Here is a 24568-nt window from a genome sequence, read left to right on the forward strand (position 1 = left end):
CAATTTTATATACTACTTTTTCTATGTATATATCATGTGCATTTTCTCAATCTTTAAACATTCCTCATCAACATGCTTTTAAAGGGCTATATAGTAGCCTGTCTGTCTACCTGTTCCATTACTATTTCCCTCTTGTTGACATTGGCTACTTTTCACTCTACTGGATAATAACCTAACATCTGATTGTTCTGTAAAACAGATCCCTAAGTGCAACAGTTGGGTCACAGGGCATATACAATTTTTAAGTTTTCACTTACTAATACTAAGGAATTCAGTTCACTATTAATGTTAAGCTGTTTCTCAGGCAGCTATGTCCATATCCACATCCATTAGTTTTGTCATTTGCCTTGCCTCTTTCGAAGATGGTAGATGCTCTATTAACTGAGTTCTGCTTAAATCAAGCCCCTGACTTGCCCGACCCCACACTCTCCATTTCTTTGCTAAAGCGTCTGCACCAATGCCCTCAGCATGCAAAAACTCAGTTGGTTACTCTAGTTTATCAGCCTATTTCTGTTTTCAACAGTTAGGCTATTTATATTTACCAAGAGGCCATTTGCATTTGTTACCAAACCTGTTTATGTCAGCTGTACTCATTATTGCACTTATGTAAGTTAATTACATATTATGTAAATTAATGAAATATCTGTGCATAAGAAAAGAGCTGTTGTTTCTATAAGTAGAGAGTTTTGGAAAAATGAAGATGAACTGCTGTCAAGTTAGGGGTGGATAAGACAACTATAAAAGACTAGGAGGGCCGGGCGCGGTGGCTCACGCCTGTAAACCCAGCAATTTGGGACGCTGAGGTGGGTGGATCATTTGAGGTCAGGAGTTTGAGACCAGTCTGGCCTACATGGCAAAACCCTGTCTCCTCTAAAAATACAAAAATTAGCTGGGCATGGTGGTGGGTGCCTGTAATGCCAGCTCCTGGGGAGGCTGAGGCAGAAGAATCACTTGAACCTGGGAGGCAGAAGTTGCAGTGAGCCAAGATTGTGCCATTGCACTCCAGCCTGGGTGACAAGAGCGATACTCCATCTCAAAAACAAACAAACAAAAAAAACTAGGGAGATGAAGAGGGGAATGTTATAGGTCTAGAAAGATTTGTGGCACTTACTCTGCAAGTGTCTAAGCTCTTATTTATGAATAAATCAAGTCTGGAAATTATAGAAGCGATATGGATGTAATTCATGCAAGTAAAGTGAGGCAGAATGCCAATATATGAATCTATTAATAAATAAAACAAGAGTCATGAAACGGTACCTGTCCTCCCTACATGTAATGTACTCTGAAATTCTCTATTCTAAACTATTCAGTTCCACTTTTAAAAATGTTGGTTATAATCCGTAAAGTGATTCTGTAACTCAGTTTGAAAAGACATTGACTTCATTCCACTCCTTCATTTTATTGATGGCAGAACTGAGGTTCAAGAAGATTTAAGAGCTCTATTAAGGTGTTGCAGCCAGTGAGTCAGAATTACGATTCTGAATTGCATATCCTGTGTTCTGTCTACTACCCTGAGCAGCCTTTGCTCAAAAGGCACTGACCTAGCACAATTTTCTTTGCAAAAAGTAGAAGGTGAAATGAGAAGGTGAAAAGAGAATGTGGGCAACAAAGATAAATCTTGGAGAGGAAAGGAAGAATCCCTCATTCCCTCCTAACGCTCTTCTAAGCATTCTTTAAAGTAAGCACAAATAGGTATATGTGGTTTTATCCCCAAACTAAGACATACCAACTGTCTTGTGTTATAGACACATATTTGGAGCAGGTGAGCAATGTAGTACCTGGGAAGAACACATGAGCCTTCTAATTTTAGAATGACTTCAGCTGCACGTGGGAAAACTCTAGACAATGGAACGGGGAAGCAGTTCGCAGTTCTGAAAAGCTTTTGTTAGGCGAGATGAGCAATAACCAGATCGCTTGCTTGCTGGCTGACACACGTTCTACCTGTTTTCCAAACAAGTAAAGCCTTCAAAGGCTTTTCCCTATAATCTCATCTGCCTTCCCTCTGTGCAACCCCAGCTCAAACTTGCCACCTCAACGTATTTAAGCCCAGGGTCACCACTGAGATCTGATCACCATCTCCGTAAGCCAGCTGCTAATGGTGACATTCCCCATGAATAACCGCACTGTGAATTTCCGTGTTCTTTCATCCTCACCTCTCAGAAGTCTCCCAGACACTAAATTAAGCACACTTTCAAACATGCCTTGATTCCAGGTGGGTGTCCCTAGACACAGGCCAGAGGAAGGAGCAGAAGTTCAGAGGTTTAAAGTGCAGCTCTGAGTACCCAGCTCATGCAAGAAAGATAGCAGATGGAAGCCTGGAGGCTGGCTCCCAGGCGCCTGAGTAATGCCCTCACCACACCCCCTTGGTCATTAGAGTGAGTCTCATGAAAATTTGAGAACCAGATGGGCAGCCTGGGAACTGTGCAACATTTCTCAGGGTTAAGCAAGTAGCCACCCAACGACTTCTTAACCAGGGTGCATTCTGTCCCTTTTAAGGGACATTTAAAAGTGTCTTTTGAAGATAGGTCATAACTCCTTCCTGGAGAGGGTGTGACAGGTGTTCTAAGCTATAGGCGCTGCCACCCTTGTCCCGCCTCCAGCTAATGTTTCTCTGCATGCTTTACAAATTGACAACCAACCTGGTAAAAATACTCTGTCCCCAGCCATACTATTGATTTCACTCCCATGGCAACTATTTTCTAAATCACGCATTAAGCAGTCAGCCAAGGATGCCCACATCATTGTGACACGTTCCGTCATGGGTTCCCATGCTGTCTTTTCTCACCTGCATGGGAGGCTCCTTGAGGGGAAGGCAGAGAAAGCCTGCTCCTTTGTTTAGTTCCAGCAACTAGAATCTTTGAACCTGAATGTAAAAAAGCATCTGGTTCCAAGAAAATCAAATATGTGTCAGGGACACTACCACTTCCCTACCTTGGGCCTGTGACAATTGGCATCACCAATGGATCAGTGCAGTACTTCCTAAAAACCTGCAGTCAGCCTTATAACCCTCCCCACCCCGGCTCTCCAAGTCATCTCTACCAATCCATCAGTGTGTGGTCATGTGAAAAATCTCACAGGCCACTTTTGATTCGAGTCCAATAGATGAGGAAACAAAATCCAAACAGGAACCAGAAAATTAACTTGCCCAGCGACTGGGCAAAAAAACTAAAAACAAACAAACAAACAAACAAAAAACAACTCAGAAAACTCAGAAAACACTGAGACCAAATGACCCCAAACCCATGATTTCTCATCTCCAGCCTCAGGCACCACATCCCTCTGCTGTCCCACTCAAATTGTCTGAGAAGCATTTATTAATGACAATGCCAGTTTCCTGTAACTCTGGCATCATCTTCCCTCCATATTTGGGGATCTTAGAGAAAGGAAGAAACCAATGAAATGTCAAGAAGAAAGGCCAAGAGCAATGGTCAAGTAATAAGAATACAGAACTTTTTTTTTTTTTTCCCCAAAATGCACAAGAAAGGCCAGGCGTGGTGGCTCATGCCTATAATCCCAGCACATTGGGAGGCCAAAGTGGGAGGACTGCTGGAGCCCAGGAATTTGAGACCAGTCTGGGCAACAGAGCAAGATTTCATTTCTGAAAAGAAAAGAAAAAAAAATGCACAAGAAAGCCCCATGTTCTTTTGAGCACATTTGACACCTTTGATTAGCACACGGAGTTGACAGTTTTCTCTCCGTCATGTTCCATTAAAGCGTGAAGGCTTCACCCTGAGTATTCCTGTTGCCCTATGCTCTAGTGCTGTCACTCAGGAATGTATCAAAACCTATCTTACATCCATTGTTATTTCTCATTCCCGTCAACTCTTAGAGTGAGAAGGCCTGCAAATTTACATCATGGGCAAAGTCCTTATAGCTTTTGCTCTAAAATTACCCATTTTCACACCTCACTGGTGGGGACGGTTTCACACCATCTACATTTTTCTGGGTGGTTTGTTTCTGGGTTGATTCTGGGACTGAGTAAAGGAGCCCACCAGCATCCAGAGCATTGGGAGTTAGGGGCATTCGGACGTGAATGTCACCCAGCAGAGACAGGAATACGTTTTATGAAAACAGTGTTCACCTGAAAAGAAATATAAGTAGAATGCAAGATACAAAAACATGAAAGTAAACGCAAATTAAAACGAAGTAGTACAAAATTAAATACAGCATCATCTACCTTCCATATCTGAGCATCTAACAAAAAGGAATCATCATTGCCTTTGCTGGTGCAGTCATGGAATTGAGGTGACGTTTTAAAAGCCTTTATCTGTTAGGTATACATATTGAAGTGTTACGAGTGAAGTGGGCTTTGCTTTAAAATGCCCTAGCAAAGGGAAAAATTGGAAAGATAGGGAGAATAGATCAAAGAAAAATGACAGAATGATGCTAATTGTCAAAGCTGGGTGATGGGTATACAGGAACTGATTTCACTCTTCTTCTGTGGATGAAGATTTCTCTAATACAATGTTAACAGGGAGTTTTACTTATTAGTCATGAGTACACACACACACACACACACACTTGCTACAATGACGGGCAGTGAGTGTGGCTGGTGGGAGTTGGTCCCCAGTTTGAGCTGTGCCCACCACAGGATCTCAGCCCTGTGCGGTGACAAGAGAGTGGGTGGGATGGGGTGGGAAGGCCTACCAGGGCCTGAGCAGTCCTCTAGGAGACAGGAAGATCACCCTAAAGGAAAGAAAGTTAAGCATAAGCCTGATCTAGTCATAAAGCCCCAGCCTTTGGAGGTGTGACTATAACACAGTCATCACCACTTGGACTTTTCTCCTGGCCCAGCCCTCTCTGGATTCATGTCTGGGTCTCACTGGGCAGGGCCAAGAGTAAATAACTCTGGAAAGAGTAATTTCATTAAATCTCTAAGTCCTGGGGCACAAGTTCTGTAGCTCAGTGACCCATCAAACAGGGAGCAACAGAGAGGGCAGACGGGCAGCCACTTCCCTTCTCTGCAGACTGCCGGCCAACCCGGGGGGCTTGAGGCTCTCTGGACTTTAGAAGGTGTGGCACTGCCTCTGCTGTCACAGACCACCTCAGGCCCCAGAGTGGCATTGAGCCAGTTACAGGGTAATATGCAACACAGCAGGGGTTCACCTGCTGTTTTCTGACCACACATCACAATGAGGGGAAGTAAACCTCAGAGATGTTCTCATAGAAAGAAGTTCAGGAAGAAAAGATGGAACAGAGGTTGCTCATGACTGCAAAAAGAATAGTCCCGTTCTGGACAAATGTATCAGGTCTGCCCACATCTGCCCAGCAGGGCCTGGGGAACCCCAAAAGGCCTAGGCAGGAGCTATGCCAGGCTCCTGGGGAACAGGCTCAAGGGCGACATCCCTTAGGCTTTTCTTGTCTGTCTGAATGGATGGAGACTTGGAGGGGGGTGTGAAATAACCAACGGGACCCCCTTCTCTATGCATGGCAGCGTCAGTGCTCGCCATCATTGCAACTTGTCACCTGACTCAATAGAGGACCTGGCTCTTGGCCTACCAGGTCTTAGAGTGAGAATCAGGAGGAGCGGGAGGAAGGCTCCACCAGAGAGCTGGGAAACTAGGGGTAGAGGCCTGGGGCACAGGACTCCATCACCCCCTTCTGGCTTAATCTCAAGGCCTTTATACCTCAGTTCCACCCAACTTGACTTAGAAGAGAGCAGGGAGGGTGAGGAAAACAGGAGGCTTCTCAGCCCATGGAGATACCTGGAGATAACAGTGACAAGTATCAAATGAGTGGTAACCCCCAACTGGCTCAGTGTCCAGGTTCTCTCAAATGATACCCAGTGTGTAAGTGTTGCTGGAGTACCAGTACTTTCTAGTGTTTGGGCAGGTCACCAGAGGTCTATCTGTAGGAGGGACAGAATGTGAAGCTTGGGGCAAGTGCATTCTAGAAAGGGGGTTCGGGCAATTCTGAGAATGGCATGGTGGAGTTGCTAAGTTATCCTCTTCTTCCTCCCTATGTGTTCATATCTGAGTCCTTTGTGGATGGGAGGTAATTTAAAAGTGAAAGTACTTCTTTATGGAAACCCTAGTAGACCCTGGACTCCAGAAGCACTGCTTTGGGGTGGACACACTCACACCCTTTCACCTCCAGCCCCAACAAAGCATGACACAGAGTGGGAGAGGCATTTTCTCCTGTGTCATCATGGACCAGCAAGTGGCTTAGGCACCTTAAGAGTCCAAGCGCATCAAGGATAACAGTAGCAAGGGGGGCTGGTGGGGCTGCGGCAGCAGTGGTACCCAGTGGGACAGGCACTGTCACCTCCAGTGGGTTTGGAGGGAAAGGCCTGGAGGAGAACAGCAAGGTACCAGGGACAGAGTGTGGTTGGCTACAGAATTTATGAATAGATAAGAAACCTGCCCCTCCCACTGGAACCTCCCTGAAATAACTATGGAGACACAGCAGGAGGTTAGTGCAGTAACAGATGGGAGCAGAAGTTAGTGAAACACACTCCATGCTAACCAGGGAGTCGTGGGACTGGCGCACTCACACACTGCTGGAAAAATCAGCACCATTCACTCGGAAAGCTATCTGGCAGTTTGTACGAAGGGTCATAAATCTGTATTTATTCCTGTTTCCGGAGATGCATTCTGAGGAAAGAATCCAAAAGGAGCAGAAAGCTTGTAGGCATGAATAGGTAACATCATAACTTAAGAAACTAGAGGCACCATAAATATCCAGTGGAGAATGTTTCCTTAAATCACACATGTTCACTTCAATGGGACAGCATGACATTTTAAGAGAAGAGATTTCAAGACTTTCAGGCAACATGGAACAATGCACAGTCCCAACATTTGAGCTTAAAAAGCAGGAATCCACATTGTTTCCTCACCAGGACTAATTGTATAAAAATATTAACACACATGGAGAAAGAGCAAAAGCAACATGCAAATCAAACAGAGGTTTCTCCCCTGCAGTGCTGTGACCACCGGTGGTTTGCCTCGTACATGTCCCAAGCTCTCCACTATTTTGATTTGGGATCTTTAAAAAATATATATATATATACACACAGTGATTTTTTTTTTTACTACAAGTATTAAAATGTAAACCAAAAATAACTAAACAAAGGTCACCAGGCAGAAGCAGATGGGGGTTCAGAAATCTGGGTTCTACTTCAGGTGGACTATTACAAGAGTGGGGAAAACATGGCTGGCCCCGGGCTCTGGGGTCCTGCAGGCCCTGTTTCACACACTTGCCCACAGGAATTGTTTGAACAGCAGAAGAGAGACAGGGAGGGGAGGCCTCTGAGGGGGCCAGGAGCAGCCCCCACTTGGGCCTGCAGTTAAGGCCTTCCAGTGAGCGCCACCTCGCCCCTGAGGAGGAGCAGAGAGGCCTCTGGGATAGGCGTGTGCTTGGTGGGCAGGAGGCCAGGGACGGAGCTCTTGAGGTTCCACACAGCAGCAGGCCTGCTCCCTTCCCACACACCATCCACACACCCACGGCAGCTGCACTCACCGCTCAGCAGGGACGTGCTGTTCTCCAAGGCCTGGCACGCGGCCAACACAATACCTGTTGGGTGGAGGAGAAGAGGGAAAAGGTCAGAGTCTGCTTGGCAAACGATGTCCTTAGACGCTTAGAGGGCAGACCCTTTGACAGGCAAATGCTTGGTGGTTTTACAGAGTGGCTGGTAGACAGGCTCGGCTACATAATTTGTGGATATCAGTGCAAAATGAGCACGTGGAGCCCCTTGTTGAAAAAGCAGGAAGAAAGTGCCCATGAAAAGCACTGAAATAGAGAGCCTTCCACTTCTTCCCAGTATCTGCATCTGTCAGGGTGGTTTTGGCTTTTGTTTTTTCTTAACGCCATATATATATATATATTTTTATGGTGGGAAAATACACATAACATAAAATTTACCATTTTAACCATTTTAATTGTACATTTCAGTGACATTAAGTACCTTCACCCTGTTGTTCATGTCATGTTTGTTTGCTATTTATGTCATTGTTGTCCTTTGGGTATGAGGATATCCACAGGTTGAGTGCAGCCCCTCACAGGTGCACCCCAGGGACAGAGTGTGTAAGGGAGCAAAGGATCCACTGCCTCTGGGGTTTCCTTCCAGCTGGCAGCCGGACCAATGTGCTGTGACCCAGCTGGGGGTTGAGGGGTCTAGTCAGGTATCTCTTCTTTCCAGGAACTTGCTGTCCCAACCCAAGATGGATGGGTGACCCCTTAAGGATATTGCCTCCTCCCTGTCAGGATGTACTAGGTACCTGGATTGGGGGAGTCAAGCAGCTCACCTCTCTCTAGTTGCCCACTGAGGATGCCATGGAGCTGCCAGTCCAGAATGGGGACAGCTGCCACCATGCCGGACCCTGAGATGCCATGCACTTACCCCCAACCCTTTTTGTGTCCAGGCCCCGCCAGGGACAGAGCATGGCAAGGAGCAAGAAAACCTAGGGGAGGCAGGGAGATAGTAATAGGCAGGACCATGGGAACCAAGGCTCTAAGCCCCCAGTGCATACTGTATTGTCCCACTGGACTTCACCTACAAGACACAAATTCAAAGATAAAACTACAAGATTTTTAAGACTGCAACTACAGAGTGTTAAACCTCAAGCTTAGGGCCCTTGTGAGCATGGGGTCCTGTGGGACCTACACAGGTTGCATGCCCATAAAGCCTGCCTTGCCAATAGATGACCTTTATGTGCCTTCAGATTACAGTACTTGAGGTTTCTGGAAACAGCAGCAACCTTCCAATGAAGAAGGAACTCTTCTGAGTTATGCAACCAGCATGAGCCACATTAGAATGACTTCCCAAAACTGAAATGCAAAAAAATACCATGGTTGCCATGCCAAGGGGCTGGGCCTCTGACAGGTTAGCCCAGAAGGCAGATGAATCAAGTCAGCACAGGAAACAAGCAAAGTTCTGTCTGTTACAGGATCGATGCGGCCCCCTACTCTGCAGGCTGTGAGGGTTTCTTGCCCCTTTTCACTTAGGGTGTAGACACAGAAGTCCTGACTCTCAAAGAAAAAAAAAAGCACTTGGAACAGATAAAGCAATCATGCTCCCAATGTTCTTTCAACCTCTGAAATGAGAAACATAAGAACTTCAGGCTGCTTTTACTGGAGGTCTGGCATGGACCTCCCAAAGACTTTTACAGAATCCTAAGCCAGATGTTTGGGTTGGAGTTGGAGGCAGGGCAGGGGGACAGGGAGAGAAAATCAGTAAAATCATGCATGTCTTCCCTGTGCAATTCTTTCTTGCTCTCCAATAGATGCTAATTTTGGAAGCAAGGCTCCCAGGGCCCCTCTGTCACCCACACGCCAGTGTTAAAACAAGGCATCCCCATCCAAGCCGGGAAAAGTCAGGGGTTGCCCACTTGAAGCTGGGGAACAGTCACATTCTGACTTCGCTGGCACTGCCACAAACCACCCTTGGCTAAAGTCAGCCAGTGACCCATAATAGCATCCAAGGATGACACTAGGGATGCTTTGCATACTCTGAGGGGAAGCGTGACTTGCCTGTCACAAACTGCCCCTGAACTAATGAATTATTTTCACGCCCTGTTCCTGCTCCATATCCTGTCGGTCAGGGCGAACCCAGTCAGCATGGTTCCTAGGCTCCATGTTAGCCTCTGCTTAAGCAAAACCCAGACAAGAAAGCAAACACTGTGCAGCTGAATCCAGGACAAGGCACTGATGAGCACCACTGCTCCAGGAAGATGAGGGTGTGCGATGGGGGCCTGCTCCCCAGCCTTGGGGCAACTTACTTCACCTTCTGTTCCTCACTTATGAGCTCGCAGCTGCCAAACTCACAGAGGTGTTTTGGGAATGAATTGAAGTTTGCAAAACCACGATGTTCCACAGATGAAAGACACTGGCTTTTTATTCATAATTTGAGCAACACAAGAAGAATAGGTCCTTTCTATACCCTCACGCTCCCATGGAAAAAGACTTCTTGGTGCCCTGAGCTTCACTCTGCAATCTTGATCCATGCCCAGCATCAGCTGAGGCCCTGTGATGAGCGGCAAGGCCTCTGCTTTGTCTTCATTACATGGTGAACCTAAGAGGACCCTGGAGCAGGAGGACAGGGTTCAGGTCTCTCACTGTGCAGGTGGATATGCACTGGACCTAGTCCCAGGCCCACTGCTAAGGTTCTGCATGTGTTATCTTACTTAGTCCTCATAACAACTCATGACATAGGTGCCTCCCAACCTTCTAGTCCAGCTGGTAGAAATGCCCAATCATAGAGATGAAGAAACTGAAGCTTGGAGAGGTTGAGAAATTTGCCCAAGTTCCTGCAGCCACATTCAAACTTAAGTGTGTCCAACTCCCATGCACAAGACAGTGTCTAATTACCAGACCACACCACAGTCCTTCTGACCATAGCCAATTGTGACACAGGTGTGTATTCAGCAGTCACAAACCCCAGGTGAGTCCAAACAACAGACTCTGCAGGCCCAGTGGCTGAGCCTTGATCTCTCTCTCCCTGAGAGCCACGCATTGGCTCTTGGGGATTCTCCCACTGCCTCCAATCTCCCTGCCATGAACAAGGTCTACTGAGGGGCAAAGGTATGAGCATCCAGGCTCACCAGCTGCCCAGCCCTCTGGCCACACGACTGTGCTTAGAAAGCCAGGCTGTGTGGGGGCCTTCCAGAAACACATGACCTTGGCAGGCTCCAAGGGTCATCCCAAACAAAGGAAGGATGGGGAGAGGACAGCCACAGGGACCGCAGCAACATGCAGTGGCTCAGGGAGACACGCAGTGCACAGGCCTGGTGGCCCACAGCCACAGGCTCCTCCTGCCTAAGTTTCAAAGCTGGCCCTTGCCTGCCACAGGCCCTCGGGACAGGAAGGCTTCTAGGAATCCCTTCTAGGCCACTCCTGCTGGCATCCTATTTCTGTTTAAATAGCTCCAAAGAGGGGAATCCCAAGACTGTAGACTTCAAAAAGAAAAAAGAAAAGAAGCGGGTGGTGTCAAGGGGAAAACCACATGCAACGGAAGAAAACCCTTATGAAAGGCTGATCCCGTGCCCCCCAAAATAGAGTGGGAACCTGGTCTGCCCTTAGGAAGGACAAGTGTTGCTATGCTTGTAGTTCAGCTGTTTGGTACTCAGGTAAATATTCCCAACAGAAACAAGGTAAAAAGGAGCCTCACCTATTTAGCTCATGAGTCCCCAGAAGGGAAGCCATCCCGAAACCTATGTGCTGATGTGTCAATGGGAAATGCTCTTGAGAGAGGCTGGACACCCCTCTCCCCTGGGCCCCAGAGCAGGACACCCCTACTCCAACCCCTCACTCAGGCACAGGACTAGCAATTCTGCACAGATACCCAGGCTGTGCCTTCAGCGTCCAACACCCTTCATCCTCAACCACCCATTGGCCTGGTGACCACCTCTTCTGTGGACACTCAGCCACAGTGCCTGGAGCTGGGAGGAGTATCCTCCGGCCCCGGCCACCTCAGCAGAGTGGACCACGTCCTGCTCTGGCCTCTGCTGGGGCTGGTGTTTGCTTTCAGGCCCCTACCTACTCCACGGCATGGAGCAGTTGCTCCCTCTAGAATATCAAGAGCTCTACCTTTCACCTGCTTGGGATCCTCTCAGCCAGACTTCCTGAATGAAGGGGCGAAGGGTGAGTTTTTGTTTTCGGGGGGATGTGGGAGGATGAAGAGGCTGCAGCAGGTCCTTTTGGATGAAGGATGCTCTGGATTCAGAAGAGGTGGTGAGGAAAGGTCTTTGGATGAAGAACACACTCAGGGCAGGAGGATAGGAATTGTGCTAGAGGGCAGGGCAGAAGGGAGTGTAGGTATTCAGAGGGCAGCAGGTTTTCCCCTTCCTCTCCTACCATTCTTAGACCTGGCAGGTCCTAAGGAACAGGAAGTAGTCAGTGGTACATAGAGGGTGGGAATCCCGCTGCTCAGGGAGAGGTCTGCAGAGGCTCCCATGTGGGCACAAACATATAAAGAAATGGGCCACAAAGAACCCAGGGCCAGTCAGTACAGGTTCATGGCATCTTCCTGTGCGAATTATATCTCAACATTTAAATTTTATTTGCAAGGATGACAGGATTTTAACTGCATAGCAAAAATCACTAAATTGTATGATTTCATCAATATTTTTAAATCCAAGAGGTTGACAGCCAGGTGAGGATGCTGGCTTCAGGGTAAGAACTGATTAAGAAGGAAAAAGGGAAGGCCTTGCAGAGGAGGACTACGAGCAAGGCTGGTAGGATGAGCATATCATGGACTATCCACAAACTGATTAGGATATTAAGGCCAAAAGCAGCCACGTGGCATCTCCATTGGACAGCAGCAAGTTCCAACTTGATAAATCTGGGGAAATACTTCATGACTATGATATCACAGGAAATGATCCAGCATTACCTGAAAGCTCATAGGAATTTTCCATATCCGTCTAAACATATCTGATAATAGCAAAAAACAAAGTATTCAGAATGAACCTTCAGGATCAGGGAGGCAAGAGAGATGGGCAAACGGCTGCCTGCACCACAACCCCCTACCACTTTCTAGCCTGTCACAGCACAGCAGAAAGGGGCTTTGCCATCAGGCCTGGGTGCAAATCCTGGCTCTGCCACTCCTTCACTGTGAGACCTTGTCTGTATTATGTACCCTCGCTGAGGTTTGGTGTGCTCATCCATAAAACAAGGATAACAGCTCTTCATGGGACTTGCAAGGATTAAGTGAAACAAAATGAAATAGAGCAAATGAGGTCCAGAAGTCACGTGAGCACCCACTGAACACAGCAGTTGATGGCGCTTCATGTTGCTCCTGTTTCATCATAACTTCCAGGAAGTTCAGGATGACGAGGAGGTGGTCATGACCCTCCTCCCTTTGGAAGTCACTAAGGCAACTTCAACAAAGGGTTTTATTTGAGGCCCCGGGGTCACTTAGCTGCAGGCTACTGATGTTCCATGGACTGATCTTGAAATAGCATGCCCTTTATGCCTTTTGAGGGTTTAAATAGTCAACATGGCGAAACCTGGACTCTACTAAAAATACAAAAATCAGCCGGGTGTGGTGGTGGTGGGTATCTGTAATCTCAGCTACTTGGGAGGCAGAGGCAGGAGAATTGTTTGAACCTGGGAAGCGGAGGTTGCAGTGAGCCAAGATTGCACCACTGCACTCCAGCCTGGGTGACAGAGCGAGACTCCCACTCAAAAAAAAAAAAAAATTGTTATTTACTTATGTTAACTAATCAAATATTTATTGAGCACCTACCTACTGTGAGCAAATTAAGTAAAAAAAAGAGAAATCTGAGACCTGTGACTTTCCCTTAAAATGTCCAAGTCACATGGGACAGCAACTACCAGAGAAAATGGAATCTTCCACACTTCAACAAAGGCAGACAAGTGTAGGCTGTTGAAGTTATCACTACAGCCCACCGAGGCACTGGACTGACCCTATATTCCCATAGATGCTTCCCCTGCTTCCATGCCCAAACACTACCTCCAACCTCCACCACTCTCCCCAAGGCCTGTACCCCAGATCATGTGTTCAAAATTAAACTCATGTCCTCCACCTCTTACTTGGTTCTGGGTGGGACTGATAACTAGGCAGTCATTGTCAGTACCTCCCTCTCCTTCACCAGTATCCAAGCCAAGCCCTCCTACACACCCAGCCTCCACACGGTCCATCCTCTCCATCCCCCTGCATCCCTGCTGTTACTGCCCCAATTCAGGCCCTATCATCTCTCCCTGCACTATCACAATAGTTGTTAGAGTGGTTTCCTTGCCAACAGCTTAAAAAAAAAATCTTTGCTCCTACTACTAGACTGACCTTGCTGAATGAAATCACTTCTTTCCTCTAAACTCTCCATGGGCTCCATACCACTCACAGAACCCAGCACAGAAACAGAACCCAGTCCCAAGTGCTGAGTGGAGATTTAGCATGCATAACCTGGTCCCAGACCCCGTTTCCACCTAAACTCCGCCCATTCCCTCCTGTTAGGTCCTCTGACCCCAGCAGCCCAGCACTGCCCCTTTTCCCTGCACAAAAATTGGCACTCCCAGCTTGGTGCTTTGGGCTCATGCTACTAGGATCCTCACCCAACTTCTTACGGCTGCTGACTTTAGTTTAGCTGCCTGAGCCTCAGTTTCCTTCACTGGAAAAGCAGATAAAGATATCCAACTCCTACACAGGGTTGTTTAGAGATTAAACAAGGGACACATGAGAAAAATGTGGTATACTGAGTGACACACAATAAACATGAAACAAATGGTAGCTGCTACTTTTGATAGTTTTTTTTTTTTTTTCTTTGAGACAGAGTTTCGCTCTGTCTCCCAGGCTGGAGTACAGTGGCATGATCTCGGCTCACTGCAACCTCTGCCTCCCGGGTTCAAGCGATTCTCCTGCCTCAGCCTCCCGAGTAGCTGGGACTACAGGCACGCACCTGTAGAGATGGGGTTTCACCATATTGGCCAGGCTGGCCTTGAACTCCTGACCTCATGATTCACCTGCCTTGGCCTCCCAAAGTGCTGGGATTACAGGTATGAGCCACTGTACCTAGCCTATTGACAGTTTTCATTCATATCATGTTGATCTCTCAAGTCGGCATATCCCGTCCTCTACCCATGGGAATCAAATTGGCCTCTCAAAGCCTTGCTCAAATGTCAGAAATAATAATTTCTGGCTGGGCGCGGTGGCTCAAGCCTGTAATCCCAGCACTTTGGGAGGCCGAGACGGGCGGATCACGAGGTCAGGAGATCGAGACCATCCTGGCTAACACGGTGAAACCCTGTCTCTACTAAAAAATACAAAAACTAGCCGGGCACGGTGGCGGGCACCTGTAGTCCCAACTACTCGGGAGGCTGAGGCAGGAGAATGGCGTGAACCCGGGAGGTGGAGCTTGCAGTGAGCTGAGATCCGGCCATTGCACTCCAGCCTGGGCGGCAGAGCGAGACTCCGTCTCAAAAAAAAAAAAAAAAAAAAAAAAATTTCTTCCTCAGAGGAATCCTTACTTTATTCTGCCTTGCAGTTCAGAAGTTTTTACATCTTATCTGTTTCTCCTCTCTAGTGTGGTCAGGAGCTGTGGCTAAATCATCTCTATCCTTACACCTGCCGAATGCACCTACATAGGACTTTAATATATATATGTTGAACTGAATTTCTCTAAGAGGTCACCAGCTTGAAAACAGAGTTAAAGTCTTATCAAAGACGTGGACTAGGGGCTGGGTAGTGAGTACTGAGGGTGTGCAGATGGGGAATGGGAAAACCCACAGATCCTTGGGAATTCCTTTCTTCTATTCTAGATCCCTGCCGCTACAGCTCTAGGTCTTGGTTCTTACTCTGATTTCAGTGGAGATGGGGAGCACTTGAATTTTTATTTCTAACATTTATTTATTTATTTATTTGTTTATTTTTGAGATGGAGTCTCACTCTGTTGCCCAGGCTGGAATGCAGTGGCATGATCTCAGCTCACTGCAACCTCCACCTCCCAGGTTCAAGCAATTCTCCTGCCTCAGCCTCCTGAGTAGCTAGGATACAGGTGTGTGCCACCACACCTGGCTAATTTTTTATATTTTTGGTAGAGACGAGGTTTCACCATGTTGGCCAGGCTGGTCTTGAACTCCTGACCTTAAGTTATCTGCCTGCCTTGACCTCCCAAAGTGCAGGGATTACAGCCACCTTTTATTTTCAGTTCAGGGGTACACGTGCAGGATGTGCAGGTTTGTTACATAGGTAGACGTTTGCCATGGTGGTTTGCTGCACAGAGCACTTGAATCCTGACATTCATCCATTCAACAAGTGCTCACTAAGCACCTGCTGCACCATTAGCGGGACATTGTTCTAGGTGCTGGGCAGAGAGCAATGAATGAAGAGTCCCTTCCTATGAGAAAGAATCCTTCCAATTCTCAAAAACCATTGAACTCCGTTATAAATGGCTGTACCATTGTTCAGTTGGGTGGTAAGTTAAATCTGTGTTTTTCTATTTTCTGTTTCTATTAATAATGATATTAAATAGTACCACTAGAATACTGAAAAATCCATGAGGAATGAAGGAACTGTCATCCTTATCCAAAGCCTGGAGTTAAGTCTGCTAAAGAGGCCTGTCAAGTTGATCCTGAGTTGTTCGGTCACCCGATGAGAGGACCCCTGCAACATTTTATTTTCCACCCTTAACTTAAAAGTTGGCTTTTCCTGAAACTTTTATGAGAACACAAAGACTTCCATCCAGTGACCCCAAAGAGGCCTGGCTTAGCCTCCCAGGGAGGCTAAGACAGAGAGAGTGAACGCTTACTGTGAATGTTCATTGTGAACGCTGTGTTCCGGAGCTCTTCAAGCAAAGGCAAGACTTGCCCCAAGGAGTTTACAATCCAGATGATCAAAGCAAACACACCCAGTGGTGTTCCTGTATCTCTGATGCTCCCTATTTCAGCCCTTTCTTCCACCCAAATGTGTTTACCTAGTACAGGTCTCTTACAAACACTTAATTCCCTCTCTTCTGAATAGAAAAGCCTCCTCACTGCCTGATGTCATTTCTACCTGGCCTTCCAGGTCCAGCTAGATCCCCAGGTCCTCCATGATGCCCCCTGACCACTCTGGCAGGCAGGGCTCTCTGCCTGCACCTCCTAACACCCACCAGCACTGGGCTGGGTGTAAGATCAGGTCACTCACATGGACCAGTACCTCCTGCCCCTCCTTCTCTCAGCCCAGACCTCATTTCCTACCATTACTGATTTAGGAGAGCTGGTTACTATCTTTCCCAGCTTCAAGAGACAAATGAGAATATTGGCAAAATGCTTTGAACTCTTTAGAGTCAATGCCCTAACAAGTGCCCAGAACCGACACCTTAGAAGTAACATAGTTGTTACATAACCCTTTGCAGCTATGTTAACAGAGAAGTAACATCGCTGCAAAAGGAGGTGAAATGCTTTTCCCAACATGCATTTTGAAAAGCATGCAAAAAATAAACAACTAAATTTAAAAAAGCACAGAGACCCTTGGAGGAGGAGCCAGGTGCTTCCTGTTGAGACATTTTTGTTTCTAAGGCCCGGCCACTGTGATGTAACACCTCACACTGCCACACAGACATCTTCCTGTATTCTCCTCAACATGTTACCCACTTCAAAGCCTTATAGGATAAGGCTGCCCACTGATCTGGTGGTCCAAGAGAACCCTCTCTCATAAAGCAAAGCAAATAGCAGACAGGTAAAACATCTTTAGCCAACAATGTTAACCAGGATGCAGCACGCACCTGGCTAGAGGTGAGGAAGGCCCTGTGCTTGCTCCCACCTGTGCAGATCTATGCCACACCCTTTTGTGCCAGGAGGAAGCAACTGTCTCTTCTGAAGAGTTAAAGCCTTATCAAAGACTGAGACCAGGGGCTGGGTACTGAGTCAACCTTCCTCTTCCCCAGAGCTGCTCACACACTGGCTGGCTGAGGGCCCCCATCCAAATTCCTGGAATTGCAAGGCAACAGGGCGAGTATCGCCGAGCCCTCTCGGGCTGGCTGGAGTTCCCCAGCTGCTGAATCACTAACAGGCTCTACCAGGGCCGAGTTCTGAGGTTGCAGAGAAGCCGTGCCAAGCTGAGGTACTCTGAAAACCTGTTCCAGCTGACTGGCATTGTGACGCGAGGCCTTGAGGTGTCTCTGGAAAGGGTGACACTTGATTTTCCCAGAGTGCAGGAGGGAGGAAGAAGGGGATGGGGGTGGTGGGCTAGGGACAAGGCTGGGGATAAAGTGGCAGATGCCATAGCTATATCCACAGGGCCCCGGGCCCTCTGCATTGTGAACCAGCTGAGCAGAGGGCACCTGGCTGACAAGAAGTACAGGAACCAAACACCACCTCTGGAAGGATCCATGGGGATGTTATAAGTCCCTCCCTATCCATGAAGGCCCATCGGCCCCATCTCAACTTCCCTGGCCTGTGACGTCTCAGAATTGCCATCCTCTGGGCCCAGGTGAGCAGTGGTTCTGCTGGTGTGCAACTCGGGCCAGCAAAGTTAGACTCTTGGTGACTGAAATCAAACCAAGTCCATCCCCTCAGCTCAGTCAAGGCCATGTGTGGGCATCATTCACACAAGTGGCTTGAAAGTAGGGTATGAGCAGGGAGGAGGTAAAAATAAGCAATCCTTGAACTCTGTCCCATTTCCTCCATGTGAATAGCTCGGTGATGACAAACTCATCCCTGCCCCCTGGTGCACGACACCCTGGACACCCCGGAACCACCCTGCAGAAGGCATTGTGAGGCTTTGGGTTTGGGCCAACATAAATACCAGTGTGACTTGGCAGAATCTCAGATCAATGCGGTATCAGCCTGGAAGTAGGGGATGGGGGAAGGGGACAATGCTGTTCCATTGCTAATCCCCACTGTCCACCTCGGAGGCTGGCCACAGGACACCCCTTAGGCATGCTCACTTGAGTCAATAAGGGTGGCTGATTAAGAAGCAAGTTCAATCAAGGAGGAAACAAATCCCCAGAACTACAGGTTTTCAAGAGTTAAGGGGTAAATACACTTCTTGTAGCTCCACATTTCTCAACCCACATCACACTGCAAACTGGCAGAATCTCTAAGTTCTCCTCCTTGGGCCCCAGAAGCAAGGGGCAGGAGGAGGGAGAAGAAGCGAGTAGGGGAGAAAGGCCTGGGCAACAAGTGCAGGCTCCAGGTGCTGAAGAGGAGGAGTGGAGGGGGTGGTGCTCAGATTCACTCCCTTTCACTGGGAGACTTTGACCAGACCACCCACTAGCCCAGGGGGTTCTCACTGCTGGTAGCAGATGCCCCTTAGGGAGCATCTGAGAACCTGTAGAAGGAGGTGCTTTCTGACCATCGCAAGGACTAGGGGTGCTACTGGTACTTAATGGTGGGGCCAGGGATGCTAAGTTTCTGATTTCTGTAATGCACAGAACCTTGTCTTGCTTAAGATATTGACAGTGCACTCTGTTGAGCAATTCTCAGTCCCTACAGAGAAAGTCCCTTCAACTGCAGGTCATTTAGTTTCCAACTGTATATGGGCAGATGTACCCAAAACTCAGGGGAAATGGAACAAGCTGGTAGTCACATGAGCAGACAGGGCCACTCATTAGGGCCTTGAAAATGGTCACAGAGGGACCATGGTGATCCAACCTGCCCCCATTTACCTCGAATGCTCTCTTTCCTGTCAGCTCTTCCCTCTATTCTCCAGGTCCTGTGCCTATCTTGTCTGGCTCTTTGTATTAACCCAAAGCATTCAGGTTACACAACATGAAGCCTATTTATAAAGTAACAAGACTGACAAGTCACAAAACCCACTCCAGGTGTTTTATAGTCGTGGGCTTCCAATGAGACTCGGGAGCCCTGAGAGGGAAGAAACACACCGGGGTGATGCATTTGACTCTCTCTTGGTCCACTGCCAGATTTTAGGGCCCCTAATGTATCTCCCTCAGGTCAATACATGTTCTTACCAGCCATGTGTAGCAAAGCTATTCAGTTAATGCCCCAAATGCACTTAGTTGTACGGGCAGAATCTCGTTTACTGACTCGAGACAAACCAGTAAGGAACAAGGCATGCCATCCCCAGAGCTGTGGGGCAGAGAGCATCATGCACCTTTCAGCAGTGTCAATTTAAAGCATTTTAAAGGCAAAAAAAAAAAACCCCGGAGAACACGCAATAGCTCTTCTATGGGAAAATGGGTGTGGGATCTCCCCTGCCAACCCTGCTCTAGCCCATTTTCCCCTTTAACTTTTGTTGGGGAAAGGGCAGTGATGAGAAGCAAAAGGGAGGGAGAGGGAAAAGAGCAAGTTTCCTGCTAGGATGGTTTAGTTCTAGCAAGAACAGAGACCAGCAGGAAGACTACAGAAAGAAGAATGAAGGTGCTGGCATTTCACATCTAAGTCCCATGTAAGAGGGCAGTGAGAAAAGGGTTTCAGGTTATTAATAGTTAGTGCATTTCTGAAGTATTTCCTGGAAAAATTAGACTCATCTAAATGAAAGTGGTTCAGGAGTCAAAACCAGTTGATGAAGTGGTCCAGACACTTCAGAAGATAGTTTTTCAGTTTCTTACAAAACTAAACATACTCTTATACAATCCAGCAATAGTGCTCCTTGGTATTTACCCAAATTAGTTGAAAACTTATCTTCAAAGAAAAATCTGCATATAGATGCTTATAGTAGCTTTAGTCATAACTGTGAAAACTTGGAAGCAACCAAAACGTCCTTCAGTAGGTAAATGGATAAACAAATTGTGGTACATTCATACAATGGGATATTATACAGCAATGAAAATAAATAAGCCATCAAGTCACATGGAGAAAGCTTAAATGCATATTGCTACGTGAAAGAAGCCAGTCTGAAAAGGCTGCATACTGTATGATTCTAACTATATGACAGTCTGAAAAAGGCAACACTGTAGAGATCGTAAAAAGATCAGTAGTTGCCGGGGCCTGGGAGAGGGAAGAAAGGGATGAACAGGTGTAGCACAGGCAATTTTTAGGACAGTGAAACGACTCTGTACAATACTATAATGGTGGTTATGTGTCATTATAAATCTGTCCAAACACATAGAATGTACAACTACAAGAGTGAGCCCTAATGTAAATGAGAGACTTTAGTTTATATCTAACTTTAGTTAACTAATATTAACTTTAGTTAATAATGTACCAAAATTGACTCATCAATTGTAATAAACATATCACACCAATGCAGGATGTTAATAATAGGGGAAACTATGCAGTGGGGTAAAGCTCTCTGTGCTTCCTGCTCAATTTTTCTATAAATCTAAAGCTACTCTAAAAAAGCATTCTATTACCAGCTGATGACAGTTGCAGCACTGTGAAGTTGGATGACTTTACTCTGCACTCTGGATTGTCCAGTCATACTGTTTCCCTAGGTTCAGGTACAACGTCCTTCTCCTAAGGAGGCTATGGCAGGGGCAGCTTGAGTCAGACATTTCTTGAAATGCAGAGGAGACCCTGCTTAGTTGGGGATGAGCAGCCTTCTATGGAGCACTGTGGCTCTCAGCCTCATCTGCTGCCCTGTGGGTTTGGCTGATTGCAAAGACAGACAAAGTTCACTTCCAACCTTTGCCATCACAATGAATTCTACCCTGCTGAAAACAGAGAGAGCAGGAGCACGCTTATTTCTCACCTATCACGAAACCTGTTGAAGGGCTATGTTCAGTAACATCTAATTTTAGTCAACTAGTCTTAACTTTAGTTAATAATGTATCAATGTTTTTGATACATTTTGAACAACTGCTCATTAATTGTAACAAACATACTACATCAATACCACATGTTAATAACAGGGGCATAGTAGCATGTATTCACAGTGGCTCCAAGGGAGAAGCAATGACCAGCTTCGATCAGTAGCTGATCTCACCGGGCTGGGCTGCCCCATACCCCAAGCCTCACTCTCACACTGGGAGCATATCAGATGAGAGGAGGCTGAGAAAAACCATGATCCCTGTGGAAAGAGTCCTGGAAAAGGCAGGGGTGGAGGAAGAGGGGAGGGAAGGGTAGAAGGATGTGGGAGGGGGTCTTCCAGAGAAGTCATCTAGTAGAAAGGTTGACAGGCACACAGTCAGGAATCTAAGCAGCCTTTGAAACAACGAAGAAAAGTCAGTATCCTGGTTTCAGTGCAACTGGCCTTGCTTGTGTGGTTTTCCACAAAAAGGACGATGTATCTTAGGTGTGCTGGCTCTCAGCTGGGGATAAGTAATCAACACAATTTTTAAAAATCTATTGTCAGTGATCTCTGTGACCAAGAGGGCAGAACCTAAGAGTTACTACAAGGGTGGTTTAATTCAACTTCTTGATCCTCCAGCTACATAAGGGAGGGCTCCCAAGTGGGTATAAGACACGGCCTTTATCATAAAATGAAGCTACAACTACAGAGAACTCTTCCAGCCTCCTCTTCCTGTTCCTTCTTACACTTCAGGAGAGAAAGAAACAAGAGAGCACTGGGTGGGATGAGGGGGGCTCTCAATTGTCCAGCATCCACCTCTGGTGAAAATGTGCAGCAAGCAGCTCACTCCCATCCCTGGCTTTATCTTTGTTCCCAGCACTGTCACAACCTGACATTTTATGGTATGTGTGTCTGTTTGTTTTCTGTCTCCTTGGGACCAAGTGAGGTGTGTGAGGTGGAGGGGAGTGTTTTTGGTTCACCATATTCTCATTGCCCAGAACAGTGCCTGACACATAGGCAAGCTCTTAACCAATACTTGCGGAATGAATTGTTTCTTTTCAAGCCAAACCTGCCAGGCAGTTCCACAGAGACATCCAGGGCGCGTGAACTACAGAAGACAACAATTGGACTCCTATCTGAGCAGCAGAACTTTGTAAGGACCTTGTGGAATTTAGGTAATTTCCATCTGGAGTAAGGAGACACTGTTCAAACCTTTCTGTGATGACAGTTCTCCAACAAATAACACAGACACTGGAGCAATTTTTATCACGGGTGCATGTAAATAGATAAATAGTCATCATGGATGTCTTTTCTGAATAGGTGACATCTGACACAGGCCTGAGTGAAATGAGGGAGCCAGACCTGGAAATATCTGGAGGAAGAACACGTACAAATGTCCTGAGGCGTGAATCCCACTAGTCCCAGAAAAAAGCAGGCGGCTGCTGGGGCTGAGGGAGGGTATACTGGGAAATGAGGCTGCAGAGATGCGGGAGCAGACACCTCCAGTGGGGAACATTAGGGGCCTGGACTTTATTCCAAGCTGGGCAGCCCCTGGAAGACTTTGAGCAGAGGAGCAACAACATCTGATGCATGTGTCAGAAGAGACACTCAGGGTCCTGGGGACAGAAAAGGCCTTAAGGAGGCACAAGTGGGAACTGGAAGAATAGTGTGAGATCACTGTAGAAGTTCAGGTGAAGGTCACAGTGGGGTGGCCGCTAGGATATGAGAGTTGTCAGACATAGAACATAACAGAAACAGCCAGCAGAACTTCCTGAGGGACTGAACGTGGAGGTATACTTTGGCGTCATTCTTCCCTCTGCCTCCATCTGCCTCTATCCTTGATTTTTTGCCTCTTACTATTCCCTGCCTTCTCCTTCTACTTCCAAGGCCATGTTCCATCTCCAAGGCCAGTTCAAGTACCAATGTCTTCAAGAACCTTTCCTGACCGCCTCAGATGGGGGACTGTGTCTCCCTCAAAAAAATTTAAAAAGCAAACACATGAATAAGTAGGAACACAGGCTTAGAGACATCCATTAGCAGGCTCAAATGCTATGAAGGTCAGACCTACATCAGTAAATATTATCTTGGTCTGGATAGTTTAAAATTTCTCTAAAGCACTTTCAAGTTCCCTTCCAGGGTCTGCCCACCATCCCTGAAATATTCATACTTCAGGATGCTGCCACCTGGAATGAAGGCTTTGGTCATTCACAGGAAGATCCTAGGGATCTCCATCTAAGGTAGGGGTGTCCAATCTTTTGGCTTCCCCGGGCCACATCGGAAGAAGGAGAAGAAGAACTGTCTTGGGCCACACATAAAATATACTAACAATAGCTGATAAGCTAAACACAAAATCACAAAAAAAACTCATAATGTTTTAAGAAAGTTTATGAATTTGTGTTGGGCCACATTCAAAGCCCTCCTGGGCCACAGGTAGCCCGTGGGCCACAGGTTGGACAAGCTTGGTCTAAGGTAACTCCAGGTTTACTTATGAGACACACATTAAATACCCAGGAGAAATTAGCCTCCAGGTGACAATGGCTATGCCCAAGGCTTTCTGGAAGCTCACATAGTGTCTTGTCTGGCTCAGCACAGACCTCAGCAATACCACCCGCAGACAGGTCTGACAGCAACCCAAGCTCGGAGGTGAAGGGTCCATCAGAGGCAAAGCAAACAGGCTCAGTGCCAACCTGGTACCAGAGCACATGCAAGCTGCAAATGCCCAGCCCAAGACTGTGCTCTGCTCTAGGTTTCTATGCCCTCAATGTACCACCTCTGCAGCAATCCCTGAGGCCCCAGGTCTTAACTTTCCTTCATATCTCCACACGGTGCCTGTGGGAGAGAATGTAACAGAGATAGCCACCCCCACTGAAGTGGGTGTGATGATGCTGAGCTGGCTGCTCGGGCAGGAGCACTCAGACATGCCCTATATCCTCCAGGGAAAGGAGTCCTCCCCTCTAACAAAAGGTAGAAGGCAGTGTTCCTTCTAACTAGGAGCCAGACAGAATACTCCTGTGATAACTTAACAAGGGCCCAAGGTTGACAGACCTGAACATCCACACAGAGTATGGTCAGTCACATTAGCTATGATTTTTTGCCTCTTACTTTGAGGGGAGGCAAATACCCCAGTGTGTCCTGAAGGATGACAAACATACCAGTCCACACCCTCATGGGTTCTCTGCCTTGCTGGGAAGCCAATCCTGTCTAACAGGACTCAGTAGTGCTTCCCCGTGGCTATGGTACTAGGTTTATGGAACACCTTTTAAAACCTCAAGTACTGTATTTAAAAAAATAAAAAGCCATGAGATATAAGCAACATAAGTGGGGACACCTTCAACTAATTCTTAGAAACACATATTTTCCTCATTCTTAAGGAAAAGAGTCACTATCTCAAGAAAGAATGCAAATACACTGTGCTTGTATCACCACCTCCATACAGAACCTACAGCAGACATTATTAATTGATCACAGCACTATTTCCTGCTGAACTCAGATGCAGCTTCC

At 47.0% G+C, this 24568-nt stretch overlaps 1 protein-coding gene across 6 annotated transcripts in view; it reads right to left on the reverse strand.

Moving 5' to 3' along the window:
- The window catches only part of TGFA (transforming growth factor alpha), a 108304-nt gene that overhangs the window by 61826 nt on the left and 21910 nt on the right, over nucleotides 1-24568 (reverse strand). For all 6 annotated transcript variants that reach the window (XM_025353899.1, XM_025353895.1, XM_025353898.1 and 3 more), the window contains exon 2: nucleotides 7459-7512. In XM_025353899.1, the coding sequence (XP_025209684.1) occupies nucleotides 7459-7512 (54 nt within the window). The remainder of the gene's footprint in view (nucleotides 1-7458; nucleotides 7513-24568) is intronic.

The sequence above is a fragment of the Theropithecus gelada genome, chromosome 13 (genome assembly GCF_003255815.1).
Source record: "Theropithecus gelada isolate Dixy chromosome 13, Tgel_1.0, whole genome shotgun sequence".
NCBI classification, from domain to species: domain Eukaryota; kingdom Metazoa; phylum Chordata; class Mammalia; order Primates; family Cercopithecidae; genus Theropithecus; species Theropithecus gelada.